The 22,530-nt window shown below is 42.9% G+C and overlaps 1 protein-coding gene across 6 annotated transcripts in view; it reads right to left on the bottom strand.

Moving 5' to 3' along the window:
• The window catches only part of PLA2G7 (phospholipase A2 group VII), a 42,241-nt gene that overhangs the window by 17,839 nt on the left and 1,872 nt on the right, over positions 1–22,530 (bottom strand). For 2 of the 6 annotated variants that reach the window (XM_077903759.1, XM_077903758.1), the window contains exon 2: positions 1,764–1,987. In XM_077903759.1, the coding sequence (XP_077759885.1) occupies positions 1,764–1,968 (205 nt within the window). In that variant the 5' untranslated portion in view covers positions 1,969–1,987. Of the gene's footprint in view, positions 1–1,763; positions 1,988–2,205; positions 2,349–22,530 lie in introns of those variants that run through there. The other 4 variants (XM_077903762.1, XM_077903760.1, XM_077903757.1 and 1 more) reach the window with 3 other exon arrangements.

The following is a 22,530-nucleotide window of genomic DNA, read 5'->3' as shown; positions in this document are numbered from 1 at the left end:
CTGCCTAGGAGGTACTACCTCTGGAATTAAGAGTTCAGTTCTAGAGCCATGGGAGGATTCCGAGAAGGTTTCTCTTGGGAGATCTCCATTCCACATGGGCTCTAGGAACCTTTTTCAATGACCTGGGCATACCCTGGTTCTCTACAACCTGCCTTACCGCAAAGCCTCCTCGCTCAGCTTCAGGAACCATAGGTCAAGGTGAGGCTACAGAGCTGGTCTATTCCAAAACACTTGACCCCCTGGGAAGCCTGGAGTTGACCCAGGTTGGGGGTGTAGGTCTACAGAGCCCTGTGGCTGTTCAGTGCCACGGTGGCTACAGGAAAGTTTCATCAGCCTACAGCTATTCCAGTCATGGTCCTGGATTTCCTGTTCTCTAACCATCTGTCAGGCTCCTCGTGAAGGATGAGGCAGGAGAAGGCTTGTCAAGTTGTATGGCCATCCTCTGGATGACACAGTTTGTGGTTCAGAACTTATACATGTCATGTCTAATTTTTCTTCAACTTTAGTTTAATAGGAGCATTAAAACCTGTTGAGTGCTATGAATCTTGTTATGCATTTCCAGTGGTGTGCATTTGTCAAGTATTCCTGATATTCATTCCCAGGTTTTGAGATGGATTATATACCTGTCAGGAACATGTCATTTTCTTATACAGCTTTACATCATCCCTTAACAGAAAGGATATCTCTAGCCCATACTTTACCTGCATAACCATGTTATCTATATATCCATTTGGTTAGAAGAATATAAACAACCATCTCTTTAATCCTTTAGTTAATAAATGATTTTGAATACTTTACAAATTATTTTTGCATTCATTTTTGAGCATTGAGAATGGAGCACTGGGCTCAAGGTTGCAATTACCAAGATGAATAAAGCAGTGTCTGTTTCCTCAAGTTTCTGCCAGTCCAATGCCAGCTTTCCAATGATTTTCAAATATGAAGGGGATATAAAACATATTTTGAAATTCTCACCCTGGACCAATAAAAAGCGCATGATGTAAATGTCTCCTAGCTGATAATCTGCTCATGCTGTAAGATATTACTTGTTCTAATTCCTAGTTAAAATTAATTTAAGTAGGCTGGACACTCCTGAAGCTTGTCCACAAGCTTACTGTCATGGTCACCTGTGTGTCACCAGTGACTCAGTTTCCTGATAAATGTTGAATGAATGCACCTGTGAGACAGTATGCCATTTCCTATACAAATGTAGATATAACACCTACTCTTTCCTACTGATGTCTTTACTTCCATAACTATGAAGAAGGACAATACAAAAGCAGTGTTATGAAAGTTCTTTTGTAAATGTTACAATAAGGAGTCACCCATCAAACCTGAACAGCTAGATCCAGGGTGACCAAGTGTGTTGCTATAGGCAGTATGGCACCATTCAGAAGCCACCTCCATGGCTCACCTCAGGGGAGGCTGGATAGAGAAGAGCATGCATCACAATGCTCTGGGATTGGCCAGCATTCACAAATCTCCAGAAGCAATCTCTTTGCAGTAAAGGTCCTTCTTAGTGATGGCAGATGTACTTGTCTAAAGATGGCTGCCTCACTCTGGCCACCTCTTCGGGCTTGACTAAACCTCCTCTCCTCTCCTTCCCTCCCACCACAGGCTAAGAAAGAGCAAGAGATGCATGTCCAGTCTCAACTGGAGCTCTTAGCTTGTCCCTACCTCTCCCTGTGATAACACAGAAAACATGGTTTCCCTCTGGCCCTCAAGACTCTAAATGCCTTTTTCTCACATCACCTCCCAGTACTAACCAGGACTACACCTGTTGAGCAAGACAACTGCCTCTCCTTCCCCTTCGTGGGAGCAGGCTTTGTGGTTGCCTCTCAGGGGACTCCAAGGGAGTTGTGTCGCTGCACCTGAGTGGGAGCAGGTCAGGGCAGTGAGAGAGAGAAGAGGAGGTGCTGAGGAAGTTCTCCACAGTGGTTGCAGAGCTGAGCTTCCAGTTGATCTGAACATGCCTCATCTTGGTTCTGTCCTGCAGTCGTGATATTGAAGAAGACAGGAGCTTCTTCAGTTTCATTTGGAATGAGGAGAAAGTGAGGCCCTCTCCCCTACCCCAGGAGAACAGAAGGTCTCCATGAGCCTCTTTATAGTAAAACTTGTTTAGAAGTCCACACATGCAACTGCTCTGAGGCCACATTGAGTCTGGCAACAGGTCAGTTGCTCAAGCCCTGGAACAAATAGACCTCTTACCTGATGATCTAATATGGGCAACAGGATTTAGGTCTTGCCAGTCAATAGGATGAACCAGTGTGAGGCAGCTGCAGAGGCAGAAAAGCGCATGCAGTTTGGGTGGCAACATCTTGGAAGCTGAGCAGTGGTTTCAGCTTAAACTTCTTCAAGGCAGGTTATTAAAAGAAAAAAAAAACATGCAATAAAGAGGACTTAAATAGGCTGACAAATCAGTGTGATTAAGGTACTAGTAACATGAGTTTATATATTATTAAGGAAGAAGACACCTGGAAACAATGGAACATGCATTTCCTGAGCTGGATTTTTGAAAGGCATCTGATGGAAAATCCCTGGTAGGCTGGATTGTAGAGCATAGAAATAACACTTCTAGCATTCACGACAGGTTTGTGGTCACTCATTCTCTAATTCTGCAGCAGTCTAGTTTGGCGATAAAGAATAGCACCAAGGGCCATCTGGATGGCGGCATTTGCTTAACTGTCCAACTCTTAGTTTCAGCTCAGGTTGGGATCTCAGGGTGGTGAGATCCCGCCCTTTGTGGAGCTCCATGCTCAACAGAATCTGCTTAAGATTCTCTCTCCCTTTGCACCCCCTCCAAATAAATAGGAAAACATAAAAATATAATAATGGTAACAATCATAGATCACAATCACAACAATATCCAGGCATGTCTGGACATCAGTGAACATTCCGTAAGTTTAGGCTAATGTTTCAGCTACAGCAATATGATCATCTTAGATTTAAGATGATCATATTGCTGTAGCTGTGACAGTTTTGGTGCTGCTGACATTTTATTTTTGGTGATCTCTATAATCCTACTACACTGAAAGCTTCCCAAAGCGGAGGTCAGGTCTCAGATATTGTTCCCACCACCTAGGAGGGCCTGGTGTGCAGTGGTGTTGCATAAATGTTTATAGAATTCATGAATGAATGTTTGTAATCCAACAAACAGCGTATTAGACTCACGATAATACGAAATGATATTACAGCTGGGAGCTATCCTAACATCTTATTAGCAAAAACTATCTTGTATTTGTGCATCACCTTTACCCTTTAGAATTTCTCCCTTCAAAAAGCCAAGCTGTCTCTTCACTGATACTAACTTGCTAGTGAAATTTTTTCAGATGTATTTCTATGCTTGAACACACACACACACACGTACATGCATACACATAACTATATGTACATAAACTATATAGTTTAAAAATTTGCAGAACTTCAAGTTGCATTTTTAATTTGGTTGTATATTTAGAGTCTTCTCATGTGAGTACATGTACTATAATTTGTCTTTTTATTTTAAAATGGCACTTTGGGGACACCTGGGTGACTCAGTGGTTGAGCGTCTGCCTTTGGCTCAGGTCGTGATCCTGGGATCCTGGGATCGAGTCCTGCATCCAGCTCCCTGCGTGGAGCCTGCTTCTCCCTCTGCCTGTGTCTCTGCTCCTCTCTCTGTGTACCTCGTGAATAAATAAATAAAATCTTTATAAAAAAATAAAATCGCACTTCAGAGTTGCGAAAACAAAAGTTTGTTCACTGGGGCGGCTAGGTGGCTCAGTCGGTTAAGCATCCACCTCTTGATTTCAGCTCAGGTAGTGATCTCAGGGTTGTGAGATTGGGCCCCACGTTGGGCTCCATGCTCAGTGTGGAGTCTGCTTGAGGTTCTCTCTCTTCCTCTTCCTCCGCCCCTCTGTCTACTCTCACTAAAAAAAATAAACTCTTAAGAAAAAATTGGCTCACTAAGTAAATAACAATACTGCCAACATTTGAAGGCTTCCTACACGCCCAGCATTTTTCTGTTTCTGGCACCTGTTATCTTATTCAGTCATCACTAAACAGTTTGCGAGGGAGGTTTCATTATCACCTTTGTATGGATCAGAGGAAATAGAGGCAAGGAGAATTTAACTGATTTGTCCTAATCACACAGCTAGCAAGGGCTGGAGGCTGGGCTTGATCCCAGAATATCTGAGTCCTTCCTTTTAACCACAGCACATCAACGTGGTGTATCTATCACCAATTCCTCTCCAGCCTAAACCGATAATCTTCTAAAGTTAATGAACACAGCAACTCTTTCAAGATGCTAATGTGTTCAGGAACTTCCTGGATTGGAAAGAAGACTTAAAAAAGAGTTAGAAATTGTTCTCATAAGAGATGAGCATCTGCCTCATTGTTCTTGCCTTAATTTATATTTGGAGCAAGCTTCCAGAGCCCTTGGTAACTGCAGAGTACTGGGTGTGAATCCAGAGAAACTAAACCTTTATCCGCACTGCACTCTGTAAAGAACCTAGTAAAGCATTCATCACAATTGTTTCCCAAATAAGCTACTGGGTTTCCCAAATAAGCAACAGAAGAAACTGAGTGGAAGTCAGGCAATCTGCTCACCAGCCTCCCCTTCTGTTGTACTGTCACAACTGGGCTTTTCATCCACAGAAAAGTTTTTTTTTTTTTTTAAAGTATTTTATTTATGATAGTCACAGAGAGAGAGAGGCAGAGACACAGGCAGAGGGAGAAGCAGGCTCCAAGCACTGGGAGCCCGATGTGGGATTCGATCCTGGGTCTCCAGGATCGCGCCCTGGGCCAAAGGCAGGCGCTAAACCACTGCGCCACCCAGGGATCCCCACAGAAAAGTTTTCACAGGGATGTGAGCAGAGGGCTTTAAGAAATTCCACCCCTGGTGCTTATAGCCCATGACTGAATAAGAGGAGTGTTCTTCGGCCATTTGGAAAACCAAGGAAGACAAAGAAGAGGAAGAAGGCAAAGTGAAATACACACGGAGGTCAACAGAGATTTTTTTTTAGGAATATTGCACTGTCCCAAAGAAAGTTAGCTTGCCCACAGCTCCTTGGTATTCGTGACAACCTCCCTGTAACAACCTAAGGAAGAGTTTGAGACAGCCAATTGTTGGAAGGGCTTCCCCAAGCCCTCCAAGCAGGACTGGAGAGCTCTGCCCTCCCCATGCTTCCCACCAGACCTGTGCCAATGCCATCACCTTTGGTTCTCAGAGTGATTTAAGGCCAGGTGAAATGGCACACCGGAGTTCCCACCCTGACCCCATGCAAGCTACAATGGTTCTTGGAGAATCTTTGTTCACACTGACTGGGGCGCCTGAGTGGCTCGGTTGGTTAAGCATCCCACTCATGATTTGGGCTCAGGTTGTGATCTCAGGGTCATGAGATCGAGGCCTGGTCAGGCTTCGTTCTGGGTGTGGAACCTGCTTAAGATTCTCTCTCTCTCTCTCTCTCTGTCCCTCTCCCGCCCCGCCTCACACTCACACACTCTCTCTAAAAAACAAAAACAAAAACAAAAACAAAATCCATACTGACTCCTGAGTCCCACCCCAGACCTACTGACTCACAATCTTTAGAAGGCATGTCCAGGCATCTGCACTTTAGCTTTTGAGGGCTCCCAACACAGCCACACCCAGAATGTAGTATTTGGAAACTGCTGCAACGGAGCAAAAAGAGTACTATTTTATTTATTTATTTACTTACTTACTTACTTATTATGTTTTTATTTGAGTAAACTCTGCTCCAACGTGGGGCTTGAACTCACGACCCTGAGATCAAGAGGCACATGCTCCACCGATGGAGCCTCCCAGGTACCCAGAGAATACAATTGGTTTAGAGGTTCTCACCACTCTATCACATGTGCTGTCTCATCTCATCCTCAAAGTAGGAATCCTCTAATTTAATGATTGGCTGCCTCATTCATTCATTCATTTGTTCATGTATTCATTCAATTTTAAGAATGCCAATATGTCAATCTATGTTTGGGATAAAAATATTTCTAAATTAAAAAAAAAAACCCAGGTTTTTAAAATAGACATGATTTTTATCTCCAAAATTCCAGTGGGTTGAGAGACTTTCAAACAATTGTGATGAATGCTTTACTAGGTTCTTTACAAAGTGCAGTGCGGATAATGGTTTAGTAGACATAACAGAGAAGCAAATCGTAGCATCCTGCATTTTTCATTTTGGGAAGAAGATCAATAAAAGACAGACTATGGTTCTAGGCTGAAGTCACACTGCCACTATTTGTGGGCAGGACTGGAGGGAAGGTTTTCTTCCTTCGACCCCAGTGTACTGAGTGATAGAACAACCCAGATGGGATCCCTCTCTTTTCTCCACTTCCCCAGCCACAGAATGCACTGCCTTCCACTGCTACTTCTGGCTGGTGTGCTTTGTGGGATGGAAAGTTATGCCAAGACTGTCCCTCTGGCAAAACAGCTCAGTCCAAAGCAGTGGATAACAGGCACCAAAGTTTCCCTACAGTCAGGAAAGGGGGGCTTCTCTGGGCCTGGACCCTCAAGGGCACTGGAGAAGTAGGCACTTCCTGCCTCAGCAAGTAGAGGCTCCCATATCTGGGAATAGTCAGGCCCTGGAGCCACTATCCACACAGAAGGCCACCCTCTCTGCTCAAAACAGCATCCTGTACATGTCTCCATTCGGGCACTTTTCGCAGCCTTTACTACAAGGCTCTGTTTATAGGATTGCTTCACCTGTGAGCTCCTCCAGGGCAGGGACTGGTTTCATTTGTCATTTATTGTTATAACTTAACAAAGGACCCAGTATCTAGCAAGTATTAGTAAATACTTCTTGACTAAGGATGAAAGATCTTATCTTCTTTTTTGTGTGAGCTACAGGTAGCCCAGAAACATATTCCCAGATGATTTCACATCAGGTGTGCCTTCTTGAGGCACCGAAGTGAGTAGGGATCAATTACTTGGGTCTCAGTGCCTAGAACCCAAATGCCTGGGTCTGAAACCTAGCCTGGACATTAGAGTGTGACCCTCTGCAAACTGTAGAATCCTTCTGTGCCTTATTTCCTCATCTGCAAAATGGGGCTGAGGATGATAATAATATTCCCCAACGTTAGATGATTAATACATGTAAAACAGTGTTCTTGCATGTGGCTAGTGCGAATGTTAGCATACTCATTTTGCATTGCTACCACCATGCTTTGCCCCTAGGTAAGTAGTTGCTTAATAAATGTTAAAGAAATAAAAGCTAGTGTGTCAATCAAGACCTTATTGAGATAGATGCAAGAAGCCATCCTTGGTCAACATCCCCTTTGTCCATAGGTGGTTCTGCTGAAGAGATCTTAAGGCTTCATTACGGGTTCTAACATGCCCTAAAGACTATAATTATCATTTCTCCTACTTTTCTTGGGGGAACTTTGTATTCACTCACCCTCTTCCCCTTTGCAGCCTGCTAGAGCCTCATAAGGCCAGGGGAACCTCTTCTCTTGGCCTCTACTATCTCTACCATCTGCTTCTCAAGACTTACGTAATATTCCTCCTTTCAGCTCCTTATTTGGCATCTCAAGGTAACAGCTCCCTAGTCTAACAAGCTGCCAAGAGGTACTGATGTGCTCACGAGGCTCTCCTCATCAACTTCCAAATAACAACACTTTCTTTTAGCCACGGTCTCCAGGTGGTATCCTATCAAAGCCCCTGAAAGTTTACTCTAAAGGAGAGAATCATGCTTTGGGGAAGAAATGCTTTGGAGGAAAAAAAAAAAAGGGTCTTTCAAAGTCCTTCAAATCAGATCCCGTGCGGAGTAATCCACCCTGGCTACTCCAGCACCCTCTGGCTGCCAAGTTTCAGACTAGAGTGAGTGTGGCTGCACTCTACCATTCAGCACTGCAGTGAAGAGCTAGTCCATAAACTAGGAGTCTGAATTATTCAGAGTATAGTTTGCGATATAACTTCTGTGTTTGAGAGAGATAGGCAATAGACAATACTTAAAGGGTGCAAACAGCTCTGTTCTGGAGATGCAACTTCTCATCATTAAAAACAAAATAGGAAAATTGTTCCTTTTTGAAACCATTTTTTTCTCTATATTTGGGACATATAAGCCAGTCTTCTTTCAGGAGGTTTAATAGTGAAACAGGCAATTCTGGACAAGAAGCCCTTTTAAAATTAAACTAGTGATGTCAGGCAAAAAGCTGTAGAAGTAATAAGAAAGAGGATCTTGATGTTCATTTTTAATCAGTTTTACATTTTCTAAAAACCTGAGTGAGAACTCTTTGGATCTGGAGGAGGACTTGATGAAGCATGCTTCTGGAAGCATTGACAAATGTTCCTAATTAGCATATCATAGGCATCTGAGGAGAGACTCAGGGATTGTTTTTCAGTGTCTCAACTTGTTGGCTTGGGTTTTGTCTGCTTGAATATTAGCAGAAACTCCTAAAGATAAACAAGGAAGTATTTCGACTGCAATTCAGACCTTCTGAATCCAAAACTTGAGGACTGGTTCTTGACTTGAGTCAAGAAATTTAAAAAAAGGTGATATGAGGTATAAATGACTATCTTTTATTGAGCACCTACTATGTGCCAACTATGTCTGTATACTCAATGTAATTGCTAGTCCTCACAAGGAGTAGAGTTAGGCAGGTACTATTACCTCCATTTTACAATTAGGAACACTGAGGCTTGGGGTTATTTGCTCACTCAAATGCCTGGTAGGTTTTGGAGGCTTGACCAACAAGCCCAGCACTCTGAGGTATATGAGCAAAAACTATCAGTATATTTTGCTCTCATTTTCATTTAAAGATGTATGTTTATACACAAGTGGAAAAAAGTCTAGATGAATATAAAGCTAGAATGTTCTCACCACTTATATTTAAGTGGAGGATTACAAATGGTTCTTTTTTTTTAAATGTACTTTGCTAATTTGTCAACAACAACAACAACAAAAAACACACACTGCTTGAGCAGGAAAATTAAAATAAAAGAGAAAACAAAACCCTAGCTCTTTACTTGAGCAACAGAATCTAAACAAATGGCTTCCTGTCAGAAAGAAGCTGGACACAGAGATTTTTGGCCCAATTTGGAGATAATATTGGATTTGAGGCTTTGTTTTGGAGCAATAATTTTAGGGGAAAGGTGTGCTTCATTTCAGTTTGAAAGTCTGGAGTAGGTATTTTTCCTGAAAAAAAAAATCAGTGATTTGTGGTTATTACAATTTCAAATTAGTATACCCATGAGCCAGGCATTGTGCTAGGCTTTTAAGGGAGTTTCAGAGTGTTAGGGGATGGGGATGAAGGAGGTTTGAGGTGTAGGATGACAAACAAAAGAGAATAATATTCTTCAAAGAGTGCCTGGTTTTGAGCTCCAGATAAAGATAAACACAGGGGGCCTGGGTGCACAGTCTGTTAAGTGTCTAACTCTTGCTTTTTACACTTGGGTCATGATCTCAGGGTCCTGAGATCGAGCCCCACATAGAACTCTGTGCCCAGCATGGAGCCTGCTTCAGATTCTCTCCTTCTCCCTCTGCCCCTTCTGCTCATGCTCTCTCTCTAAAACAAATAAATAAATATATATATTAAAAAAAGATGAACATAACCTACTCCAGCCCTGGTGAAACAATGAGATACTAATCGAATCCCCTTGTTCCACATACAGAGAAATTGAGACTTAAAAGAAGGGAAAAAATTTCCTGGAGCCACACAGCAAACCAGTGGTCAAGCTGGGATGAGAATACCTTGTCCCCTGGTCACTAGGTCATCAGGTCTGCAACTGCAGTGAGCCCAACACTGTAGGGCAGGTTCATGTGGGCTCTTGGGGAGACCAGGGTGTCCCATCAAGCTCTGGACAAGGGCAATAGGAAAGGCCTGGCTTTAATCAGAAGCATCAACTCAGCCAGTCATTGAACATCTGAAACCTAAATCTCCCAGCTGATGAAGTGGAATTAACAATACCTGTGTGGTGGAGTTGATGAGGTGAGGGAACATGCTAGCACAGCACCGAAGACACCAACTCTCAGGACATAATCCTTTCCCTTATTCACCAGGAACCAGCTTAAGTTCCATTGGGAGAAAAATACATTAGACTCTAGAGATCACATTCTGAGAAAGGAGAGAGTCTGTGACCTGAAAGTTGGCAGGTTTATCCTGCTGAGTGGCCCAGACAGCTCGGGTAGGGCAGGCTCTGGCTCTGCCGGTTTCTCATCCTCTGCACCACTAACATTTGGGACCAGGTAATTCTTTCTTGTGGGAACTGGCGTATGCATTGGAGGATACTTAGCAGCATCCCTGGACTCTATGCATCAGATGCCAGTGGTAACATTCTCCCCACAGCCCCGAGTTGTGACAAAGACAAAACCATTGCCAAATGTCCCTGGGTGGGGGGGGTGAGGCTGCCCCTGGTGGGGAACCACTAGACTACTGGGAACAAGTGGGTACAGGTAGGGAGAGGCCTACCTTATCTAGGAGATGGAACAAAACCACATATACAAAACAGAACAGACTTGAAAACCATTTATTTTAAGAGAAAAACTATACCTATGAGCCCCTTGCTAACCCGGTAGGTTTATTGAACAGCATATGTAGGATATAACCTATGTATAAGTTTAAGTTTACTAAGATATGTAAATTCTTCCCTAATGTATTCAACTTGTGGTATGTATGCGCCACCACACTTGCCTTTCACCTTATTCCCCCCATAATCCAGCTGAGTGTCTTATGTCTTGATGCCTTGGATGGTTTCCTCAGCCAGCAGCACTTGCCCCATTGGTTGACCCATATCCATTCAAACATTTACTAAGTACCAACCATGTGCTAGGCAGTGAGTGCTAAGGTCTGGCTGGCTCCTACCATGAGCACCCGAAAACCTCTGAAGGGCAACAGTGCAGCCAGGACTTCAATGCTATGAGGAAATTTCAGTCTTGAAATTCAAAACTCTGTAAATGAATTATTCTAAATACATACACGGGTCATATGTTCTTTTGCCTTAGTAGTTTTTGTCTTGAATGCCATGTAGATGATGGGGTATTTGCAGCATTGCCTTCTTTCTGCTTTGGCTAAGTGCCGAGGAGGCATGGAGAGAGCCAGTGATTTCTTTTTTTTTTTTTTCCCAGTGATTTCTTAAAGTGCAATTTGGAGTTTGAGACATTTTGATAAGAGTGGGTTTGGTGTGGACACAAAGGAGGATGGTCTATTCCAGGGGGTGTGCGGTGCCAGAAAGCACGGAAAGCCCTCCTAGGAGAGGTCCTGCAGGAGCTGACAGTCTCAAGAGGAGGATCCTTAGCAGACTGAGCTGGGTTGATGGGTCTCTCCCCCAGATCTTTAGCCCGATGATCCGTGTGTCTGGGGCTCACAGGGGATGTACGGCACAGGGGTTTAGAGCCTCAGTGCATTCACTAAACACAGTTGTGCCCCCAGGCCACAGTCCAGTCTACTTGTGTCCCAGTGATTCCAGGGCAGCCCTTTCTTTACTCCTTAGCTCACCTCTCCCCATTTGGTTCAAGGCTCGCTCCATAAACGGATGCACTCTCCTTTGCGCTGCTCTCCTATTCCTTACAACCGAAGAGGAGAAACCTCCTTCTCCAAGGAAAACAGAAACACCAGGATGACCCTCCTTCTGAGGCCTTTCTCTCTGCCTTAGATCCAATTCCAGACCACATTCACCCTCTCCTCTTTACGACTAGCTCTCAGTCCTAGGCTCTGCCCTCATTCCTCCCCAGTTAAGGGCACCTGATCTCCTGAATGGTAACCCCCACTCGCCCCAGTGCCCCCAAACCACCCTCACTTTACACCATGACTTTAGGGTTAATTTATGTGTCACTTCTTAACACCAAAAAATCTTGTCCATTTTCTTTACCCAAACTGATTGAAGCTGCTCCAGAAAATGTCCACTATCTTTCACCTTTTCAAATGTCACACAGGTTCTATGTATCTTTACAACACAGTCGTTTGGCTTTGAATCCATTTCTCTAGCTTTCTTTCTTAGGTAAAACTGTTTTTGCTGTTTCACATGATTCTATTGTAAGTGACTACCAATCCTCTATGGAAGTATTACACATTCTAGATCAATGTGGCCAAATATTTGCCATGTTACTAAAATAAAAATAGTGCTTCTTGCTTTTCTGAACAAAGGACCACTATCAACGGCAGCAAGTCCCAGCTTTTTCAGGCACTGGCTTTCTTTTACCTTCCGATGGCCACTTAGATATCTGAGAGGATGACTAAGGGAAGCCTCTGAATCCAAACAAAGAGGGATAATTCATAAGAAGTCTGTTAACTATCGTGGTTCTCTTTCTACAGAAAAGGACCTTCTTCTCAACCATGGGATGTGAGTTAGCTAAATCTGTATTTACGTTTGCAAACTTTTCAGGATGCTGAAAAGGATAATATTTTTTTTTAAGATTTTATTTATTCATTCATGAGAGACAGAGAGAGAGAGAGAGAGAGAGAGAGAGAGGGGCAGAGACACAGGCAGAGGGAGAATCAGGCTCCATGCAGGGAGCCTGACATGGGACTCGATCCCAGGTCTCCAGGATCAGACCCCGGGCTGCAGGTGGCGCTAAACTGCTGCACCACCGGGCCTGTCCCTGAAAAGGATACTACTGACTTTGGATATTTACAGCTGGAGAATCCAAGGTGATTTTGTTTCCACTGAAACATTTGATGCTGCAATGTTACTAAATATAATCTTTGAAGGATCATGACTGACACCATCAGCCAATACAAAATTTTCAAGGAGAAAGATGGACCTGGCCAGACAGAGCAGTAATTGGTAAACAAAAAGCTGGGAAACATGGGACTTACCTATTATTTAACTCCTGAAACTTATCAAAGCACAGTCAGCAGTTCTGGTGGGGATATAAATAGGTACCGTGACTTTTGGAAGGCAATATGGCAAGCCTTAAATTGTCCATACCCTTTGACCTGTTCATTTCTGAGATCAGCACACACAAAAATTGTATTCACAGGGAAGAAAGGCTCTCAGAATACAATGCACTATGGCGTTCATTCCAATTCTATTTAGGAGAGCCAGCATACACAAAGGGAAGCCCTACAGAACCTCAAACCATAATGTCATCAATGGGATTTTATTCAGTTAGTAACATAATATTTACAAAACGATTTGTGATGACTTAAGAAACCATTTACAATGCAATTCTAATTGAAAAAAGATCCTAAGATTTTGCTGTGTAAAAATTCACCCTAAAAGACTATTAATATAATAAGGGTTATAGAATTATGGTGGTTTTCCCATAATGTTTCACATTTTCTTTTGCAACCAAACATACTGCTTTACTATGCTTTACTACTAGTAAATAATCTTGAAAGAATATTTAGTACAGTTCATATGACCATGAAAAGTATTTCCGTTTAATATTAAGTAAAATGTTATGGAGAGAATAAAGAGGATTAGCCATGATCTCAGATACATAAGATAGGAAGAAGAAGAAATGTGTATGTGGGGGACAAAAATAAGGACAAGACCCAAAATATATAAAAGAGATAACAAACATTTACAAAGTTGATCTTTCTTAAAGAGTTTGTATTTAGAAATGAAAGGTAATTTTTTAAAAGATTTTATTTATTTATTCATGAGAGACACAGAGAGAGACAGAGACACAGGAAGAGGGAGAAGCAGGCTCCTCAGAGGGATCCTGATGCAGGACTCAATCTCTAAACTGGGATCACACCCTGAGCCAAAGGCAGATGCTTCCTGTTTTTCTCGTTTATCCATGAGAAGATTCACTTTAAAAAAAACAATAATTTTAAAATTATAAAACCTGAGAAGCATTTTCTTCTATTTTGATTCCTTGACCACTAGATAAAATATTATCCCAGCAGATAGACAAGAGCTTTAGAGTGCTCAGAGAACACATTCTACTTAAATCTATTTAAATGCTGGTACCTTCTGGGGGCTCCTGGCTGGCTCAGTCAATTGACTCAGGGTTGTGAGTTCCAGCCCCAGGTTGGGTGTAGAGGTGACTTTTTTTTTTTTTTTTAAGTCTTTTCTTCTGTGTACTTAATGTCTATCTCTCAAGCCACAGTTTCCTACTTGCTCTTTAAATCCCAGCTGAGGGCAGCCTGGGTGGCTCAGCAGTTTAGCGCCACCTTCAGCCCAGGGCATGATCCTGGAGACCGGGGATGGAGTCCCACGTCGGGCTCCCTGCATGGAGCCTGCTTCTCCCTCTGCCTCTGTCTCTCTCTGTCTCTCTCTCTGTGTCTCTGGTGAATAAATAAATAAAATCTTTAAATACCAGCTGAGATTTCTATATCACACCCGAGCTCTGCTAACTCTCTGTTCCAGTCCATCACTAGTAAATTCTCATCAGGCATTATTTCCCTTTTTGAAATGAAAGACAAACCAAAAATGCAAAATGTCCACTCTTGAGTCCAGAATTTCTGTTAAGAGCTGATGAGTAGACCTGTGTAAATCCTAATCCTGACAAGGGATTAGGGCCTGTGAGTTATGTCTCCTGTTCCTGGTAAAGAGAAGAGAAATGGCTCCTTCACAAGTACCAGGACTCTCTTCCTCAAATTCTTTCTGATGAACTTTTGGAATGGGAGTATATGGCTGCTGGAATAATGATACTCCTCTACTCTCCAAATCTCCACATCTTAATCCCCAGAACATGACACACCAAAGGGGAATCAAGGTTATAGATGGAATTACGGTAGCTAATCAGTTGACTTGAACACAGATTAGCCTGGATTATCCAGAAGGGCACAATATAATCATTAGGGTCTTTAAAAGTGGAAGAGGGAGAGTGGCCACAGAAGGTCCTATGACATGAGACCAGGTGTGTCTTGTGCGGTCCTCGGGTGCAGGGCCAAGCTATGGCCAGGAGCCTGGGGTTGGGTGTGGTGGACACTCCAGTCCCCTGCAATCCCCTCCCCCCATGTTCTCTGAGTGCTTCTGTGAAGCCCTGCGATGCACAGGCAGGGTGGCCAGTGCAGTAGGTGTGGATGTGCCTGACAAGATAAAGAGCTGAATCTTAGGGGTGTTCCTGGCCCGTGGCTCCTTCAGCTCCATCACCAGCATGCACCTGTGCTTGCTGAGGTGGCCAGAGACCACCTACCCCAAACAGGTCAGTTGGGGTTGGGGAAGTGGGATGGGGTGGCAGATCTGATGGAGGAACTAGTGGATTGGGCCTTCTGCACCTTTGCTGGCCATTATCATCACCACCATTGTTAAAACTGCTCAGCTTATGAATTCACAGCAAAACTGGTGGCATACATTTCCTCCATCATATTCAAAGAGCTAAGCCCCTTACCCCTGTGACATGTGGACCTGCCCCTGACTGCCGTAGCATTGAACGTTTTTCTGGGTCCAGCACCCCTGCCATCTCATGTTGCCAATATATGCTAAGAAGACACTGGGCACTTTATGGGGATCTGGCTACCTCCTCAGTTACTAAAACATGTGACTCTCGATCTCAGGGTTGTGAGTCTAAGCCCCATATCAGGCGTCAAGATTACTAAAAAATAAAAATAAAAAAATAAAAAGATGCTGGGCCCTTTATAGAAACTGGAGCATTCTTTCTGGTGTTCCCTGGAGGATTTACCTGCATAGCCAGATGGACAGGTAGCATGTGCCTCTGAGAGCTCTTGCTGCCCTTCAGTGAGTAAGCAAACATGCTATAATGGGAACTTTGACATTTTCTCCTTTGAAAGAATAGATCTTAGACAATTACAAATTAACAATCTTGTATGTAGGGCATTTCCAATATAGATGGCATGGCTTTGCCAGAAATATTTAATCAGCTGGGAATACTTAATCTAGAAATGTTTCATCTCTTCAACTTTCTATTTCATAGTTAAGAGAATGAAATGGCATTTTGGAATTACAAAAAATAAAGAAGCAGGGGCAGCCCCAGGTGGCTCAGCAGTTTGGCGCCTGCCTTTGGCCCAGGGTGTGATCCTGGAATCTCAGAATCGAGTCCCACGTCGGGCTCCCTGAATGAGGCCTGCTTCTCCCTCTGCCTGTGTCTCTGCCTCTCTCTCTCTCTCTCTCTCTCTCTCTCCGTGTGTGTGTGTGTGTGTGTGTCTCATGAATAAATGAATAAATACTATCTTAAAAAAAAATAAAGAAGCAGAATAGGGTGGCAGAAGAGGAAGTCAGAGTAATGAGACGTGAGAACTCAACCCATAATTGGTGGCTTTGAAGATTGAGGAAGGGGGCCATGAGCCAAGGAATAAGGGTGTCCTCTAGAGTCTAGAAAAGGTAAGGAGACAGATTCTCCCCTAAAGCCTCCAGAAAAGAATGTAACTCTAAAGACACCTTGATTTTATCCTAGTGAGGTCATGTTAGACCTCTGACCTATGGAACTATAAGATAATAAAGCCATGTTGCTTTACACCAATAAATTTGCAGGGTGCCTGAATTAGGTGGCATTTAGGCATCTCACTCTTGATTTTGACTATCATCCCAACTTCATGTTGGGTTCCAGGCTCAGCAAGGAGTTGGCTTGAGGATTCTTTCTCTTCGTCTCCCTCAGCCTCTCCCACTGTTCTCTCTATATATACAATAAACAAATCTTAAAAAAAATAAAATAAACCAATAGGGACACATGGGTGGTTCAGTCGCTTAAGTGGCTGCCTTCAGCTCTGGTCATGGTTCCTGAGTCCTGCGATCAAGTCCTACCTGAGGCTCTCTGCTCAGTGGGGAGTCTGCTTCTCCCTCTGGCTCTCTCTCTCATGCTCACTTATGTTCTCTCTCTCTCTCTGAAATAAATAAATAAAATCTTTAAAAAAAATAAAAAATAAACCAATAAATTTTTGATAAATCATTACAGCAGAAATAGAAAACTAAGAGCATAAAAAGTTACAGAATGAAGGCAGAAAACAAATAATGGTTGATTCACTTTCAACTACAGTAAAAAGAAAATGAGTTGAATATCTCAAAATTGACTCAATACCAAAGTGAATGATTGAGGAAGAAGTTAAAATCTTCTGTTCTGAATATTTTACAACAGGATGAAGGCAAGAGACTGTCAATTTTCCAGCCATGATTTCTAAACTATGTGTTACTTTTTTTTTAAGTTGTAATATATTTTGTTGTTCTTTTATATTAGTGTTACATATTCATGTTTAAAACATTAAAAAATTATCAAAAGATAGAGTTTTGAAAGTCCAAATCTTTGTAACTTTACGTACCCATTCCTTCTCCTGCTCTGGATCTAGTGAAACTTATTAATAACTAGAGGTAAAAGACCTCATGCATTTTTCTACAAGCAGTATCATTAAGCAACTATATCTTATTTGATAAGGAAACAGTGTTTACTTCATTCTGAAAGTAGCTGAACTTCATCCCAGAGCAGTGAATCTCAGTTGGGACACCCCAAAGACATTTGGCAGTGTCTGGAGACATTTTTGGTTGTCACACCAGGGAGGGACTGCTACTGGCCTGGCATCTGGCGGGCTGTGGCCAGGGATGCTGCAAAACATCCTACAGTGTACAAGACAGACACTACAACATAAATGTCTGGCCTAGAAGCTCAGCAGTGCTAAGGCTGAGGAATTTTGGTCTAAAGGGAGACTGGAGAAACTATATCCTTGTTTAATACGGAAGAAATATTTATTTCATCCTGAAACCAGCTGTATGGAGGTGGATGCCCCCAACACAGAGGAACTTTTTAATTATCACATTGTTTGTGATGTATACCATACAGTGTGGAGAGGGTTCTCTGTCATGAGAAGGGTTCAAGGACTACTAAGTGGTCCCCTGCCAGGGGTGCTAGGAAAAAGGATGGGTGCATGGGTGTAGGCCAACTCCAAGGTTCCATCTTCTTCTAAGATCTAGGACTCCTTTTCAAAAGCATCAGCAAGGGTTGCCTGGGTGGCTCAGTCAGCTAAGCATCTGCCTTCGGCTCAGTTCGTGATCCTTGGGATCCAGGATCGAGCCCTGCGTTGGGCTCCCTGCTCAGCTGGGAGTCTGCTTCTCCCCCTCCCCCTTCTCCCCCTCTTTCTCCTCTTCCTCCTTCTCCTCCTCTGCTTGTGCTCTGTCTCTTGCTTTCTCTTCCTCAGTTAAGTAAATAAAATCTTTAAAAATAAATAAATAAAAAGCATCAGCAAAAAGTTCTTGCCTCATACTTGCTGATACTGAAACGTGGAAAGAGAAGAGCTAGTACCTGCTCTATTAATATTATTTTCTCCCTACCAGATTAGCTAAGAGAATCAAAACTTCATCTGAACATTTTCTCAAATGTAGGACTCTCAAGTGACTTCTGCAAAAGTGTGTAAAGACTCTTATCTCATGCACAGTAGATACAACTCTTGTGTAATCATTTCACAATCCAAGAAAAGAGATATGGTCAAAAAAGTAAACTAAGAAGCAGTTCCTTATTGTGGGAGTAACTGAATAAAACAGGCTTGGTAAGTACTTAACAGCTGCAAATAAAATAAAACTAATTGATTCTACTCCCCTTTTGGAAATGGAAACTCATCTGCATCCAGCTTCCAAATGTTTGGTGTCCTATTGAGTTTTAAGGCCATAAATGTTAAAAGTCATTTAAGGTCCCTGGACAGTTTGCTGCCATCCTGGAAGCATCCCGGTAATATTCCATACCAGTTGAACCACAGCTCACTGAACTGGTCAGGTTTTAAGGGTTTGAACAATGGAAAGCTTATTCAAAAGGACACCCACTGAACAGTAACTAGACTGATGAGGGAACAAGGCAACAAGTCATATGAGGAGCTGTTCAAGGAACCAGGGATGTTTACTCTGGGGAAGACCCACATGGCATATGACCAATATGGTGCTACAGGAAAAGGGCACATATGTGAACGTCGACTACAGAACTCCACAGCAGGAGCTTTTCAACAATTACTATATTCTATCAGAGGAGCAGTTTTAAGTGCAGGCCTGCGGACTCCCAGCAAGGATACTGATAAAGAGATTGCTCCATTAGATAAGGGTAGAAGGGGAATGGACAGGCAGGACTAGAAGCTCTAAACCTGAGGTTTAAGGTCAGAAGCCTATAAGGGCCAGCCAGCTAACTCAAGTGAGCTAAACAAGACACACAAGATAGAAAAACCAGTGGTGGAGACCGTGGCAAAGGAGACCATCTGAAAAGGAACGCCACCACCCTGTTCCAGTTAATGCTGCCATCTATGGTTGAGAGCTCCATGTTACTAGATCTATTTTGTTTTGTTTTGTTCGTAAGAAAAGCTGGAAAACCATATTTCTATGTAAAACCCACTGATTTTTAAAGGATGGCACTAATTCAACGTTACAAAGTATTAGCTAAGTTAAACAGAATAATTAGTTGCTGCTACAAGAAACCTCTGCCTTTAAAGATGCCCCAATCACTCCCAACCCTAAGGGACTACACAGATCCCTCAACCCTGTCATTATTTTGTCTGCAATTTGAATCACCAGACTGGCCACTTCGAGCTGAAATCAGATGCTCTGGCCCATCAGTCATTAATGGGGTCTGGCGAGTGAGGATAACCAGGAGCCCATTAAGTCACCAAGAGCAGAATCCTCCACTGCACACAACATAAATGAGGAAGGACCTCTATTTTCTTCCAAACAGACACATCTCCTCCTAGTAAGTTGCATGTCAAAATGGGGCAGGAAAGAGAAATAGGGTTGCCTCATTGTGGTAGATAGTGTCCTGTCCCCGAGAAGGTCATCCCTACCGTAGTTGGTAAACAGCTTCAAAACTCTTGCCTGACCCTCTAAAATTTCGTCAGTGATCAACCGGGGAAGGTTCAAGAGTCCCCTGTGAGGGAGAATGCTTCACTAAGGGAAACAATCCTATTCAACTCTGGTTCACAGCCCTCCCAGAAATTCTGCTGCCATGTATAGATTTTCAATTATCAACAGATCTTTTGCACTCAGATATCTGCACACAGACATACCCAGGACAAAGGCAAATTTGCTACCTTTCTTTTGAACTTTCTTTTACCATTCCCAGATTCAGATAATTTATTTTGAATTCTACCCTAATGACATTCAATTCCCAAAAGTAAGCCAGCTATAAGTTTAGCATTATTTCCTCTTCATTCTATGATGGTATGTTTCACTGGTAACTCTGGGTTAAGATTCCCAATCTTCTGAACAGATCAAAATATTTTTTATGTATGATAAAAATAATTTATTGTAAAGATAGAATAAGTAAAAAGAATTAAGTTTAGGGGCACCTGGGTGGCTCAGTGGTTGAGCATCTGCCTTTGGCTCAGGTCATGATCCTGGGGTCCTGGGATCGAGTCCTGAATTAGGCTCCCCACTGGGGGCCTGCTGCTCCCTCTGCCTGTGTTTCTCCCTCTCTCTCTCTCTCTCTCTCTCTCTGTCTCTCATGAATAAATAAATAAAAATCTTTTTTAAAAAAGAATTAAGTTCACTATAAAATTTTTGAAAATAAAACACAGGAAATTCAAAATAACACGCTACTAGCAAGTAATAGTTATAAGGTCTCACTTTACCCTCAAGAGCATAATCACTAGCTTATTTATTTTTATAAGATAAGTGGATGATGTCATTCTCACTAGGTAGATGGGACATCTGAGAAAGAAACATAAAGAGGGACTTCCCACTCTACCTCCCCAAACAGCTCCTGCCCACCTACTGCTACCACGGTTTGCTAGGTCACCATAATCAACTTGGAGCAAGTCTCCTTATCGCTCTTCTCCTATGATCCATTCTTCACACTGCACCCAGAGTAACCTCTGAAAAAATATAAATCTATCACATTACGTCTGTGCCTTTGGCTTCCCACTCCACTTGAAATTCAGATGGCATACCTCAGCCTACGAGGCTCTGCATGACCTGGCCACTGGCCTTCAACCTCACTCCCCCAGCCACACTGCCCTCCAACTATGCCTGGAACACATTGAGCTTGTTGACAGGACCATCTGATTGTGGTTCCCTGTACCAGAACAATCTGTCGATATTCTGGGGGCTCATCTCAAGGTCATCTTAGAAAAATCTCTCCTTAGGGGGTACCGGGGTGGCTTAGTCAGTTAAGCATTTGCCTTTGACTCAGGTCTTGATCTCAGGGTCCTGGAATCAAGCCCAGCATCAGGGTCTCTCTCTGCTCAGTAGGATCCTGCTTCTCCCTCTGCCTCTGCCCCTGCTGCTCCCCACCCCCACTCTTGTTCTCTCTCTCTCTCTCTCTCTCTCTCTCTCTCTCTAATAAATAAATAAAATCTTTAAGAAAAAAAAAATCTCTCTTTAAAATCCAGTCTAAGTGGGGGTACCTGGGTGGCTCAGTTGGTTAAAGAGTCTGACTCCTGGTTTCTGTTCAGGTCCTGATCTTGGGGTCATGGGATTGAGTCCTCATTGGGCTACAGGGCTCAGTTCAGAGTCTCTTGTCCCTCTCCCTCTGCTCCTTCACCCCACTTGCTCTTGCTCTCTTGCATGCTCGCTCTCTCTCTCTCAAATAAAATCTTAAAAAAGAATAATCTAAGAAGCTGGGGCCCTTCCCACCTGTCCATCTCTCTTTCCCTCTCTCTCTTACACACACACACACACACACACACACTACAGTACTCTACCACACACAGCACTCTGATTCCTTTTCTTCAAAACATCTAATACTATCTGAATTTGCCTTGCTCATCCCTTGGTTCTGAAATGTGAACTCCATAAAAACAGAGACCAGATCTGTTTTACCCACTGCTCTGTCAGGCACATAGTAGGTGCTCAATAAGTCAATGAAGGCATGAACAAAACTTGTATTAAGGATCAACTAGCCCATTTAATCCAATCAGTATTGATTCTTAAACAGGCTTTTTCTTGCTCAATTGCTGAGTTTTTTTTTTTTAACTACAAGCCTATATATATTAGACTGTTTCTATTAGAGTGTTATGAGTCATACCTGTAAAATGAGCAAAGTGACAGTGAAGGCACATAACACGTGCCTGACTTATAGAAAGAGGCAGTAAGGACCTGTTGCCTATTCCTTCAAACTACAAAGATTCCTCAAAATTCTGGGACAACGTGATTTTACAATTAGATGTTCCCTTTCAGGTGCTCTTCGCTGAATACTTTCTCTTCAATTCTTCACTTTCATGATAATTTCTCAATGTCTCAAGAGGTCAGTCTAGCCAATTATCATGGGTCTTGAAAAAACAAAATCAGCCTTAAGATGAATCAAAGTGTCAATAGCCTGATGATCACCTTCCTTTCCAGGAAATATCCATTTCCTGGGGTGTCACTGGAATGAATAGGCAGATTCCTAAACTCCAGCTGACATTCCTAAGGGGTCCCACTTCTGCTGCTAGGGTACCTAGTTGGAGTTCTCCTTAATGCTCTGTGGTGAGAGTCTCAAACAGGATGGTAAACTGTCTGAGGCCGAAAACCTCACTTGGTAGGGAATGCATATTCCTCACTACTTAAGTTCAAAGACACAGACACACAAGGGTTAGGAAATGAGGAGCCAACTGCCCAGGGGTCTGTTTCCCCGGAAAGCCTTGGGGCACTGGCCAAGCCCTTCCACACCTCAGAAGGGGTTTCTCAACTGTTAAATGAGTGGCCGAACCAGATTTATATCCTTCACAACTCATGGTGTCAGCCCTGAGTACAAAGGGCCCAAGGAGAGAGCATCACTAGTGGCATCCACAGCAACAAGTCCTGGGAGAATG

The sequence above is a fragment of the Canis aureus genome, chromosome 7 (genome assembly GCF_053574225.1).
Source record: "Canis aureus isolate CA01 chromosome 7, VMU_Caureus_v.1.0, whole genome shotgun sequence".
In the NCBI taxonomy this organism is placed as follows: Eukaryota; Metazoa; Chordata; class Mammalia; order Carnivora; family Canidae; genus Canis; species Canis aureus.
The sequence above is the reverse complement of the archived record's forward strand: the minus strand, read 5'-3'. Positions and strand labels throughout refer to the sequence as shown.